We start from the raw sequence: 13,520 nt of genomic DNA, 5'->3' as shown, positions 1-13,520 counted from the left end.
TCTTACTTTGCTTCATAAAAAGAGTGAAAACTGCCAGGAGAGAGAGAAATCTAAACAGAAGCTGATTTCTGGACAAATATTTAAACAGTGAGAAAATGTCTTCTTACAAACTGGAGAGAATGGATTGCTGAAAACCTTATTTTACACAGCTGCACACCTGTGGGTTGGTACACATTGACTGAAGGTATCACATTGTGACCACTCCTCTGGCCACCTGCCTCTCCAGCTTGCAAGTAAAATTAGGAGTCAAATAACTCCTCCTGTGTAGGGAGCCCCAAACTGCTGGGCAGGAAGGATTCTTTGTGGGCATTAGGCTCTGCAGGTGAGGAAAGCTGGGAATTAAGTCTTGGGGTCTAGCAGTAGTCCTTTCCTATTTCCTCAAATATCCCATTTCAGGGGGCAAGCATATACAAGACAATCAGCCTGTGGCCATACTTTGAACAGCCTGTGAGGAGTGGCATGTTCAGAGGAAGTAGGGGACCAAAAGTTTTGACGAAACACAGGGCCCCAGCAAACAGCAGCAAGCAGGGTTATTCAGTAAGCAGAAGAGTGGCACCCAGTGGCCAGAAGCACCAATATCAGGCAGGCTAGTCAGAACTTCAGAATTTTCTTGGTATAAGTAGCAGCCTTGGAAAAGGGCCCAAAATTGTGAACTTAACCAATATCACAGTTGTTGCTGATGCTGAAAAGGAAGAGAAGCCTTGAGGGTAGTATAGCTATTGTTGTATTTTGTCCTGTAGAGCAAGAAGCACAATGATGACCATTCAGAGACCAGGGTGTTCCATGGACTTAAAAACCAAGGTGCGGGGCAGACAAGGGAGCCAGGCACTACTTGTGGCTCTTTGGACTTTAAACCCTACAAACATGTCAATGTTTGTTTGGTGTTTTTGAAAGGTGAACAAATCTTTTTTAATATTGAATCACCATGACAGGTTGTCTTTAACAGAAACTGCAGTGGACTAGAATCAGCATCTGGAGCTACAGCTTGAACCTCTCTAGTTTGGTACCTCAGGACCTGACATGTGCCAAATGAGAGAATTTGCCAGACCACAGGAGGTCAATATTGTCTAGCGGCAATACCAACACTCCCAGTGCTTACTGGGCTCTTAGAAGACATTTAGCGGTAAATTAGAGCTAAATACCAGCACAGAACACTGAGAGCCAGGACTGGTGTCTATCAACAAACTTTATAAGATCTTGGAAAACTTGGCCATGCCCATGATAAATGGTCATTTGGCTAACTAAAATCAGGATGCATTACAGATGTTGCCAGATGAGAGAGTGACAGGTTAGAGAGGTTCAGCCTGTAACAACTATACTGTTCGATCATAAAGTTTCCCTTTTCTATTGTCATTATGTGGTAGAACATGCATCCTGCTACTAAAGCACATTAGTTTTCAATTTGTATTTTATAAAATATGGAAAGTGTTGAAATTGGGAGCATATGAGAGGAACACAATTTCAGCACTCTCTTCTGGTTGTTTGTTATATTAACTTGAGATGGTATTTGTTTGTTTTGCTCTTTGTTTAAAAACTCCTTTGTGGGGCATTGCTAAAACAGCAAAGTTATCTTCTAATCTGAAAAACAGAAACCCCCCCCCCCCCCACACACACACACTTTAAAAAAAAAAAAAAAAAGTACATGGTACAGTCTTACTGAAGTGGAAAAAAATGAGAATTTACTTTTAATAGAACAGCAAGTACAACCACTTCTTCATCAGGCTGTAACTTAGAGCAGCTCCTCTAGGGCTTACTGGGAAAATAAGTTTTGATTGTTTTAAAAACTTCAGGATAATAATTAAAAGGTTCATTTGAACACTAGCTTAGTCTCTCCCTTCCCCCAGTTACTCATTTCACATTGATCTAGACACAGGAACTTGCCTAAACTTTTCCCTTCATGTCTACTTCATTTTAATCCATTTGCATGCTATCTGCACTAGGTCTCATTTTGGCTGAAGATTTTTCTGTGTCGCAGTACTTTTTGTTTTCATTCTATAACTTTAGTTACGGATTGAACCTCTCTAATCCAGACTCTCTTGTCCAGTGAACTCCTTAATCTGGCATGATTTTAGTTAACTGAATGACCACTTATAATGGCTCTGGCCAAGTTTCCTGTGGCCCTATAAAGTTTGTTTCCAGCCACCAGTCCTGGCTCTCAGTGTTCTGTGCTGTTGTTTAGCTGTAATTTACCCTAAATGTCTTCTAAGAGCCCAGTAAGCAATGGAAGTGCTGGTTACATGCTAGTAAATACTGGCCTCCCGTTGTCTGCCACCAGTCAGCTCATCCCAAGGGTGCTGGACGAGTGGTTCCGCCTGTATAAGAGTGTTTGTTTTAGACACTGAGGTACGATCAGTCTGTTTTATATAAACCATATTATGGTAAAATACTTTAATAGTGTTTGTTAGAGGTATTGGAGTTAAACCTGATGTCTCCTGTAAACTGTTCTAGGACCTCTGCTCATTTTAACATTCACTAATGGAGATCTATTGGATTGAGGGGCAACCCAATTGCTATTAATGAGTCATTGGCCTCATTCCCAAGCTGCCTGAAGTGCTGCTCTCCCTAGTGGAAGTAATTCTGTCTTTGAAGTACTTTCCAGAGCTGTCAACTAATATTCCACAGCTCCCAGAGGAAATAATAAGCCAAGAGCGTGCACACGCTGAAAACGTACAGTCTGAAATGAACTGTTCCTATAGGAGACTGGCAGTCTGTTTCTCTCTGGAATTCAACTTGTTTATATAATCTTATCTGGCGAAGCTTTGGTATTCAGTCTGGCAGGCAGTTCCTTATGAAAAGCAGCTGTCCAAGCAATGGGAGTGGTGCTTCTGGTGTTGCTTCAGAAGGTCTATAATTTCTTGTTTCATGTGAATTAAGGAAATACAATAGTTTTTTGGCTAAAACCAGATGAACTAAGCAGTTTTCGTCTTCCCTTATAAACAGCTATTTAAATCTGCTTCCCACAAGATGGATTTTGTTTTGGGGGAATTGATTGCATGACGCCAGGGTAGTATTCCCAGTGGCCAGGAGGAAGGTAAATATTTATGTTCTGTACACAAACAGCCTGAGGCAGAATACAAATTTGTTACAAGAGTAACTAATGGGTGTCCTGGGTATTTGCGCACTTGCTGTATTTGGGACGATGTATTTTTAGCTTGAAGTCATTGACAAAATTTAGAAGCTGTTCCGGGAAAAGTTTCCAGACTTGGGAGTGAAAGCTGTCTTAGTAGGTTTCAGTACAGGTTGAACCTCTCTAGTGCTCAACCAAAGAATTTGCCAGACCACCAGTGGTCAATATTGTCCAGCACATTACTAACACTGCCACTGCTTACTGGGCTTTTGGAATACATTTAGGGGTAAATTACAACTAAATAACAGCACAGAACACTGAGAGCCAGAACTGGTTGCTGTAAACAAACTTTATGGGAGTGTGGGAAACTTGGCCACACCCATGATAAGTGGTCATCTCGCTAAATGGATTAAGGATGTTCTGAGATGAAAGATGTACTGGACTGTTATGAAGTGAAGATGCAGCCAAAATATTTCAAGTATCTCTCCAACAGGCTGCTCCATAATGGAATTTTTTTCTAAATGTACTAGAAGTAAATGCCTTTTGAGAGAGAAGAACAGTAGTTGTCTCCAGAAGAAGTATAAGATATTTCTGGATATGCAGCATTATATTGGGAAATCTGATGGGATGGAGTTGACAAGTTCAGGAACCCTTCTCCCTGACATTTAAAACATTTACAGGAAATAAAAGTCAGCATAGTTGAAATTCATGTCTGAGTCTTCTATACTTCAGCAAAAGCAGTGTGATCTGTCAGATCCCAGACCTTATCAGTCTGTAAGCACTGCATTCGATGCCTGCCAGAGCTTCAAACAATCTCTTTATAATACTTAAGTAAGAAACAGATTCAGTGTTTAGATTCAGCACACAGAAGTCTAGTTCTTCCTTTCTGTCACTTGTGATTACTTCTTGTACTGTAGCTCCATGCAGAGTTCACATTTTTTTTCTTATTTATGTAATCTGACTTTCGCTGAAATACAAGACCACTAGGCACCATTTCCAGCATTGTAAAGAAGTTTCCAGAAACACCGTTTGACCCACAGAAGAATCGATTTTATTCCACCTCAGAATGATGACATAGGATGGAGAATTCTGCCAGCTTGCCTTGTGTGGAATGTAACAAGATTTAGCACAATATTTGTTCATCCCCAGTAAGGACTAGGTAGTCAAACATGATGCATTCTGTTAAGTAAAATGGAATTGCTACCTGAATTTTTATGACAAAGAAACTCATATTCACTATTTATTTTCTCACTTACTCACTGCTGCTATACATTGACCTGTTAACTGTGTACTTGTGTAATTTGTGCAGTGTCACAATTTGAGTTTTGAACCATGTATTGCTGACTTTCAGTCATAAACAATGGTTTGACAGATTTGCAAACTAGCAAAGAGAAATGTTTATCTTCAAACTTAGCCAACAAGTACTCTCCCCTCTTCCAACCTTGCCACAGCTTTTCTGACACATACTGCTTGTGAGGTGTTCTTGACAACAATTCTGTTGTCATGGAAATGGATGTTCAGTTTCAATGGAACTGTTTCTCTTCAGGATAAATCAAAAATATTTTCTTTTTAGAAAAGTTTACTGTGCAGATATCAATTGTTGCATGTACAGCTGTGGGAGGGCTCGCAGGGCATGCCTGTAGAAGCTGCCATCATGTATTTTGTATTTAAGCTCTTCTAGAGAGCTTTAATTTGTAGCTTATTTTGATATCTCTATCTCCAAAGTCAAGTGGCTGACTTTAGTTCCCAGGTCTTTGGAGTGACATTTAGTAAAAACTTCCAGAAATTAAACTTGAGTTCTAGACATGAAAATAGTGTGATATTATAAACTAATATTGCCAGAATGGCCAGACTACAAACCACTCTTTCATACTACCAGAAAAATGAAAATCCCAGTGTGTCAATGAGCCTGCTACTACAAGCTGTTCATGAAATATCACTAAACCCTAAACCAGTCAGGGACCTGCACTGAACATGGTCTGTGTGATATTATCCTTCCTCATGTCTGATCCATGTTTGGGGAAAGAGAAAAACCATTTTGTGGTAAATTCTTTTTCTAATTAAAAAGGTAGCTGTAGGAAGTTGCTCAGAGGTTAGGAATGTGGGCAGTCTTCTCAGAAGATGGATTAGTTGGCTAAATGCACGGAAGAAGGTCAAAAGAGCAGTACGAATTCAGGTCTCTCTCCCTCCCATGGTTGTGAAACTAAAGAAACTTGTTGCATGGATATCATGACTATACATGTTGGGATAGCTTTGTGTACTCTTATTTAAGTTGTGGCATTGACAGCACCAAGTAGTCTTGTAAATTGTCATATAAATCAATCCATGTGCTGTTTACTTACTGACATACAAAGAAAATTAAGGTATCCGACTTCGCTAATTGGATGAGTACAATTCTGCAAGTCTGCTTTGCTTTGCAAAAGGACTCAGTTTTAACACTGCATTACTTTTCACCATTTACATTGCTTGAGTATTTTGAGGGAGTGAGTGGTTGGTTAGGGACTCTGACCAGTGCAATTTCATTGCAATATGGGTAAAGTGAAGGAGATTCTCCTTCTGGGTCTAATTAACTGGTACAATGAGGGTAATTCCAACACTGTAAAGGGATGTTCTAAATTAAAACTGTGTTTTTGTGTTTTGAATATCAACAAAGACGTTACTATTTAATGTTTCACCAAAATTTGCATAGTTTAATGAAAAACAATGAAAGCTTAAATCACTAAAGTAAAATACAGTGCTGCTACCACAATGATTATTATAGTTGAGAAATTACTTCTGATTTTAAATCTCCTATCCACACACCTCTCCCTCAAGCACTTCTAAGTTTTACCAGGAAGGCAGTGGGAGGTGAGTGTCAGCTTTTAGTAGAATCTGTGCTTGTTTTTACAGTCCACATAAAAGTTCTTTAGTCTGCAAGAAGTTTATTTCTTCAGGTTACCAGCCCTGCAAGCTTCCTCAATCTCATGACAATTTGGGTTCTTTTTGGCTAATGAATACTCAAAAGTGATGGAGATAAGGGTTGGGTAAGGACAGCATTGGCTCTAGATTAGTTATGAACTCATAGCCTGGTGCATAGTAAGGTGATATGGCAGAGTAGGAGCAGCTGGTGTGATTTTGAGGGACCTGTAATGAAAGAGAATAGGGACAGGCTTAAAACGTTGCAAACCTTCCCAAGGAATGCTCCTTTGACTGGAGGTAATCTCCAGGGAGAGGCCTACCACTGCTTTGTGGCCCTTCTGTGCTAAAGTAGGCTGTGCAGATGGGGTATAGGTTAACAGGATTTGGACAGAAAAAAGGTGTTTTATGCAACTAGAAGAAGATACTAGAAATGCTGCTTCTCGGACCAAGAACTTCAGTTTCCCTTAACAGCTGGATAACTTTTAGTATAAACTTTAAAATCATCCTGTCAGATTTCATCTTCTAATTATTCATCATATAAATCTCCATAATCCTCTTGGAAAAATGATCAGAAAGAATCATGCATTAAGCATTTCTGTAAAATCTGGGTATAAACTTGGTGGGGGGCGGTTTCCAGCACTTTTGGGTTTTGACAAAATCTAGTAGAGAGAGAGACCACTTCTCTTCAAACAGACGTTAATACACCCAAACTATTTGTGCTGTGGAAGGGAAAAAATGAAAGCTTAGTGCTACTTTACAAAAATATTAGTCTCTCGCTGTTTGCCACCTGTGAAATTTTAGAGGCTTGTCTTCAAACAGAATTAATCAACAGTTTTATTAGTACTTAGGTTCAAGAGGGGACAAACATCTGATGAAAAATCTCTCGAATGTGTGATTTATGTTAAAATATGATTCTGTATTTGTCTTAGATACTAGGGTAATGATTTTGATACATCTGTTACTCTGTGGCTCTTGGAGAATTTCTCAGTCAAATTAGACATGTTCATGTATCTCTCTGCTGATTGGAATCAGTCACATGCATTCTTGGGATAAAAGTTTCTTAGCAGAGAAAGTTTTACACACTTTCAAAATGTGCACACTTGTCACAGAAGCAGAGTAACACTCAGTTCCGGCACCAACAGAAACACACAAACCTGTAAACTGGTCATAAAATACGTCAAGATTCAAATTTCGGCGTCAGGCATGTGTGGATGCTTGGCATATTTGCTGGTATTTGCACATATGAGAGAGATGCATGAAATAAAAATTTCCTAATGTTGAAAATCCTCCCATAAATACAGAACTATGTATCTTGCGATAACATAGTCATGGTTACAAAAACAGATTGTGAGATTGAACATCTGAAATTAATCTTGCTAAAGATGATTGCCATTGGAAGTATTAATTGTAATTCAGTCAGTTATGCGAATGATGTAGTGACAAACATAAAATTAAATGAGATTTTTGAGTAAGCAGTGGACTTCACTGCAAGAGACACTCCACCAAATCGTATTTACTTACAGAAGTACCCCTTCAGATTGCCCTATCCTCCATGAAATTGACTTGTAACAGTACATTTTTCTTTTCCAGATGAAGTGGACTATGGTAACTTTGGGACCAACACACTAACCAGGAAAAAGAAGGCTCTGGTGACCCTCCGCAACGACAACCTCCGCAGGCGTCCCCACATTAACATCAGCATGCCTCACGATTTTAGGCCGGTGTCATCCATCATTGATGTGGATATTCTTCCAGAAACGCACAGGAGAGTAAGGCTCTATCGACACGGGTGCGAGAAACCATTAGGATTTTACATCCGTGATGGGAACAGTGTAAGAATAACGCCCCAGGGAGTGGATAAAGTACCGGGTATTTTCATCTCTCGTATGGTTCCTGGTGGCTTAGCAGAGAGCACAGGATTGCTGGCTGTTAATGATGAGGTCCTGGAAGTTAATGGCATTGAAGTGGCTGGGAAAACTCTTGACCAAGTAACTGACATGATGATCGCCAACAGCCACAATCTTATTATCACTGTCAAGCCATCAAACCAAAAGAACAATGTTATCCGACCCAGCAGGATGTCTGGAAGCTCAGGCCAGTCTACAGATAGCACAGCTAGTCACCACAGCTTGCCTTCCTCCCACGTGCTGCAAAACTTCCACCCTGATGAGATGGAGAGTGACGACGAAGCTGACATTGTCATTGAGGGTGGTCTGGACTCACAACATGTTCCCAAGTTACACAGCCTCCCCTCCAGTAGCCTCTCCCAAATCAACGGCAGCAGTCTAAGTCACAGACTTCAGAGAGACATGGCTCTCCACAATAACTCTAGTCGAGAAAGCAATGGCAACATCCACAAACTACTAAGCTCCTTAAAAACGGATCCCCGCCATAGTTTGGTTATCCCCAGAGGAGGCATTGAAGAGGATGGAACTGTGATTACACTTTAGTGGCATTTCCTGCACTGAGTGTCTTCAATCTTAAGTGCCACTTGGAATAAACTGGACTCTTGCAACCCCTGATGCACAGAACAAAACAGAACCTACATTCGTGAAGACCCCATGGGTGTGGAAAATGTTACTTTCTAGGAAATGGTTTTGGGGATTAGACATAAAACTCTTACTGCAAATAGTGTAAATCTAGGGTTTGTGTTCCAGTTCTAAAATGTGTGAGCAAACGGAAGCACCAGATCTAAAATTATTTTTAGTTGACATAAACTCAGAAAAAAATCACCTGGGCTAGGAAACAGCACTGCTGCTCTTTGGGTTTTTGTGGACTTTTGAGAGTAGTAACAGACATGTCTGTTTGGACTGGGGTAGCTTTAAATTGGTCAGAGAAAAAACAGTAGTCTTATCTTAAAATACTAAGAGCTCATCAGCAATTGGTCAGTCCTCCTGTTGTGTATTGGTCTTCTATTAATGTGTTTACACAGTTAATTTGCCACGTTATGTCTAATCTGAACAAAATCTGTATAAATGAGCAGTTTCCCACTCTGGTGGTAGCGATGTTGAGGAAATGGTAAATTTACACTTACAAATCTTTGACCAAATTAGATCTCTCTCTCTCTGGCTCTCTGAGTGTGTGGGCTTTTTTTTTTTTTATTGAAGTCTGAGTAAGAGGGTCAGAAGGGACTGTTGATGCCATAATTCCTTTTAGATCAGCACCACCTGCTGGTCAGTGGCATTACTGTCTGAGTTGTAACGTTTTTGTATATGAGGTTAACTTTATGTGAAAAGGAAAATAGATTCCCTACTGGAGTTTTACCTGACTCCAACACCATCATGTGAAAGGCACATTATTTTTTTAAAATATTTATTAGACAAGAAAATTACCAGTTTTAGTAACTTTTCATTATCTCCATTTCTTGATATTATGTATTATTAATATGAATTTAGAGAAAATAAGCGGGGGGGGCAATCAAAAATATGAATTACTTAAGTACATATTACCACCATGCCTTAGACCACATAACTGATGGAAAGATCTTTTTGCTGTGTGTTTAGGGGCAACTTGATTCCACAGACTCGAGCTACAAAAGGCTGGTTGTCCATAGTATACTCTTTGAAAGATGCTGGCTCACTTGTAGCCTATCTTGAAACAGTTTGCTCAATATTTCAGAAACTGACGTAGCAGAGAGGGATCTACCATTTTAGGGGCAGGCGGGGGCAACAGCTACCAACTTGGGAGTCAGTACCTGGACTCGCTATCGACAGGAAACAAGTTCATTCCCAGTTCTTCGTTTCTCATCTCCTGAAAATGCCACAAATTATTAAAATGGTCTAATCTAAAACGTTTTGTAATATCTTCCAGAGTTTAAGGAACTTACTGTTGTCTTACAATGTATTTTTCTACTTTTAGCTGTGTCATTTTCTTTTTTGTTTTTAACCTTGTAGTATTGTGTATTAAAGCTTTTCTGGATTTTTAATGTGGTGGAATGGGCATTTCTTTAATATTGCACTGGGTTTGAAAACTGGGATCACTGAGGTTTTAACAAGGTGCATTTCTGGACTTGGAATGTGTATGTGGGTTCCTCGTCACTTGAATCTTTAAAAATACAAATGAACTGTTACTTTATTAACATGATGTTACAAAGTTCACTGCCGGATATGATTGGTGTTAAATTAAATCTGTAATTTTTTGGCTAGTTTAAACCTTTAGGGGTTTTGTTTTGTTTTTGTTTTTAACATTCTCTACTGTTTGCAGTGTCAGTCTGAGAGATGTGTACCTGTTTTGGTTAGGCCTGGAACAATGGCATGTTGATCCTGTGACAATCTCTTGCAATGACTTTATCTGTAGTCTGCTGGAGGTAGTAGTTTTTTAGCTGATGCATATTGGTGCAGTAGACAATTTCTCACAGACCAGTTTATCAATAAAAGTAGTTTTATTAAAAGGTACACTGTTCTCTGAGTAAGAGGATTTCTGTATGATTTGAACTTTTATTTTCATTGGTGAATAATGACAGGCTCAGCAATGTGGCTAGCCATGGATTAAAAACTGTGATAACTGTCTGGGTGGTTTTTAATTTAAATGTTAGCAAAGCTAGTGCTGGCATGTACCTCTTGTAACTTGCACTGCATCTTTTTTTTCCTCCCTCTTACTATGCCTTTCAGTAAGGAAGTCTGACTTCTTCAGTCATATCAAAATAGTTGGGAGTCTAATTTTTGATCATACGTTTGCTGAATTTCAGCATAGGGTGGTTGTTCTGCTCCTCAGGGGAAGTGCCCACTGGGCTTTTCTAGCCACAGCAGACTGTTCTGATTTCTGCTGGGTTGCGTATTTCTGCATAGATGACTGCCTTTAGTAAGGGGTGCAACTGTTACTCTTCTGACAGTTTTCAAGTCACATGTTTTCCCTAGAGAAATAGAGTTGCTCAGACTTCCCAGAAAACACTTAAGATGTGCATTATATGACACCATGGTACAGAGTGCTTCGTGGAAGTGTAGTGCATTTGGAGAAACATCCGAGTAGCCGTCTTGGAGCCTCTCTGAGTAAAATACTACTTTGTTAAGGGTAGATGGTTCTGTAAAGTTCAATATGCTGTCTACGACAATGGTTCCCAAACTTCAGCGGCATGGCCCCTTTTGATTTTTGACAAATCCTCATGCCCCCACCCCACCTTCTTTACCATCATCCAACCCCCATCTTTAACAAAAAATTCAATTTGTAATTTAAAATAAACACAAAAACTTGATATAAAATTATTTAAAATTAAAAATAGTTAAAGCACAAATAGTGTTTCTTGGCCCTTTGTGGGTATCTGGTGCAGTCCCAGCTGGCCAGCTGCCTGAGCCCTGTGCCAGCTGCCCGCCCATCTGAGACCTGCACCGCCAAGGCCAACCACCTGACCGCCTACCCGGGCCAGTCGCCTGCTGGCTGCCTGAGCCCCATGCTGCTGGGACCATCTGCCCACCCCAGCCATGGGCCAGCCGCCCGCTCAAGCCCCACGATGCCAGAACCAGATGCTTGCTCACCAGCCCGAGCCCCACACTGCTGAGACCAGCTGCTTGAGCCCAGCACTTCTGGGGCCAGCCCGACCTGCCTGTACCCCGTGCTGCCAGGGCCAACCGCCAGCCTGAGCCACCTGAGCCTTGTGATGCCAGCACCAGCCCCCCAAGCCCTGCAAGCTGGCTGGCCACCCAATCCCTGTGAGGCGCCTGCCCAAGCCCCTCCCCTCCCACAAAGCCAGGCACCACCAGCCCCCCACTCTTAGCCCATCCCCACCCCCTCACCTGAGCCAGGCACCCCCAGCAACCCGCATCTAACCCCATCCTACCCCTCCAACCCACACTCACTCACTGTTGCAGGAAGCAGCCAGCTCCACATGGGCCTTTGCTAGCTGCCTGCTTTTTATAGCAGCTATATTGGTCACCCATGTAAAATGGCAGGGGCTCAGAAGCAAAAGCCGGCTCTTTTCTCTGGGTGGGGGAAATGACGGGGGGCTGGATTGCTTCTCACCCCTCACCCCCTCGGAATTTCTTCACACCCCAGTTTGGGAAACCATGGTCTACAGAATATCAAGGGATAGATATTCCCAAAACTCTTTAGTCTGGTTTGTTAAAACGTAGGCTACGTCTACACTACGAGATAATACTGATTTTAAGTCATTTAGCCCGATTTTTCCAAGTGCCTGTCTTCACTGTAAATTGCATTAGCTCAATTTATGGAGCACTAAAACTGACATCGATATATCATAGTAACCTGATGCATGTAGCGTTCAGTTCGAATTTAATATTTTGAATGAAGGGTAGTGAGGGTGTGCCATGTCTTTAAATTGAATTCATTAGCCTCCACAGATGTCTTGTGTGTGCCCCACAGTTCTCTCTGGCCTCTTCCATCTCCACTGCTCTCAGGTGCACAAGAATTAGGCAACAGAAAGACTGTTTCAATTTGGCACCTGGAAGCCCATGGCTGCAGGCTCATGACAGGCTGAAAAATCTTCTCTTCTTGTTTGCTATTAGCGTGGCTGTGGGGTCTGTGGGTCTGTGTGTATCCCTGCTAGCTGCCTTTTCTTCTATGCTGCCCGGGTGCCAGCCACTGCCCGCCGTGCCCCCCCTCCCCGCACCATGTGGCAGCTGGTCTGTCAGTGGGGGTTGTGTTTGGATGAGAAACTTCTTTTCAGCCACTTATTTTGTCCTGACCCCCCCACATCCCCTCTCTTCCCTTCCCCCAGAAGCGACTTGCAGTCTGGAACTTTCCCACACCCAGCTGCATCATGTTGCTTGACCCAAACCAATAAAAGGATGTGCTGTGCAAAGTGCCAGGTAGCCTGCGTGCAGTGAGGGTCCTGTAGCCGGGCAGGGGAAGTCTCCCTGATCAGTCACGAGTTTTGGTCAACAGAAGAAAATACTTTGTCACTGTCACTATTTTGGTTGTCCTCTCAAAGGAAAATTTTGGATGGGCTTTAACCAAAGGGCAAGGGGCTGGCTATAGTCGGAGGTCTTTTAGCGGCTCGGGGGGAAGTCTCCCTCCAGCGGTCATGGTTTTCAGGTGCTGGATGTAGTCGGGTGTCTTTTAGAAACTCACAGGAATTCTCCCTCAGCAGTTGTAAGTTTTGGTTGTTGGCTGTAGCCAGGGCGCTCTTAGCTGCTGGGGGGAAGTCTCCCTCAGCAGACATGATTTTCAGGGCTAGCTATCGTCTGGGGTCTTTAGCTGCCCCAAGCTGTAACTGTTCCAATGATCCATTGCAGTTTCAGTGTCGCACCCACGCCTACTTAAACAAATTCTTGTTCTGAGGGTGGTCTTTGCCAGGAAGTCTAAATCCAGATCCAAGCCTACAAAGATCCAGTGCTTTTGCATCCTGTTTTCAAAAACCAATCTGTTGGGAAACCCGAAATCTTTTTTCTATCCATTCCTAAATGCTTTACTAACCCTCCCCAGCCCTCAATTATAAAAAGCACATCTCTTACAAAGGCAAGCCAGAGCCCATCTGGAAAAAGGGACATTTGTTTAACACAGCAGGAGAAAGGGGAAGGTAAATGTGGAAAGATGTCATCAAATACAACTACTTGCAAGGCATTTTTTTCCCTGTGCTGCACCACTGAAAATAGCCAGAATG

General features: G+C 41.8%; 1 protein-coding gene and 1 long non-coding RNA gene across 3 annotated transcripts in view; one reads left to right on the top strand and one right to left on the bottom strand.

Moving 5' to 3' along the window:
* The window catches only part of PARD6G (par-6 family cell polarity regulator gamma), a 108,183-nt gene extending 97,883 nt beyond the window's left edge, over positions 1 to 10,300 (top strand). The window contains exon 3 of the mRNA XM_074987577.1: positions 7,556 to 10,300. Coding sequence (XP_074843678.1) covers positions 7,556 to 8,415 — 860 coding nt within the window. The 3' untranslated portion in view covers positions 8,416 to 10,300. The remainder of the gene's footprint in view (positions 1 to 7,555) is intronic.
* LOC142009463 (uncharacterized) overlaps positions 1 to 13,520 on the bottom strand; it is a 99,788-nt gene that overhangs the window by 76,638 nt on the left and 9,630 nt on the right. The gene's annotated exons all lie outside the window — the stretch shown is intronic.

Source organism: Carettochelys insculpta, chromosome 2 (assembly GCF_033958435.1).
Source record: "Carettochelys insculpta isolate YL-2023 chromosome 2, ASM3395843v1, whole genome shotgun sequence".
In the NCBI taxonomy this organism is placed as follows: Eukaryota; Metazoa; Chordata; order Testudines; family Carettochelyidae; genus Carettochelys; species Carettochelys insculpta.
This window is presented reverse-complemented; position numbering and strand designations above follow the sequence as displayed.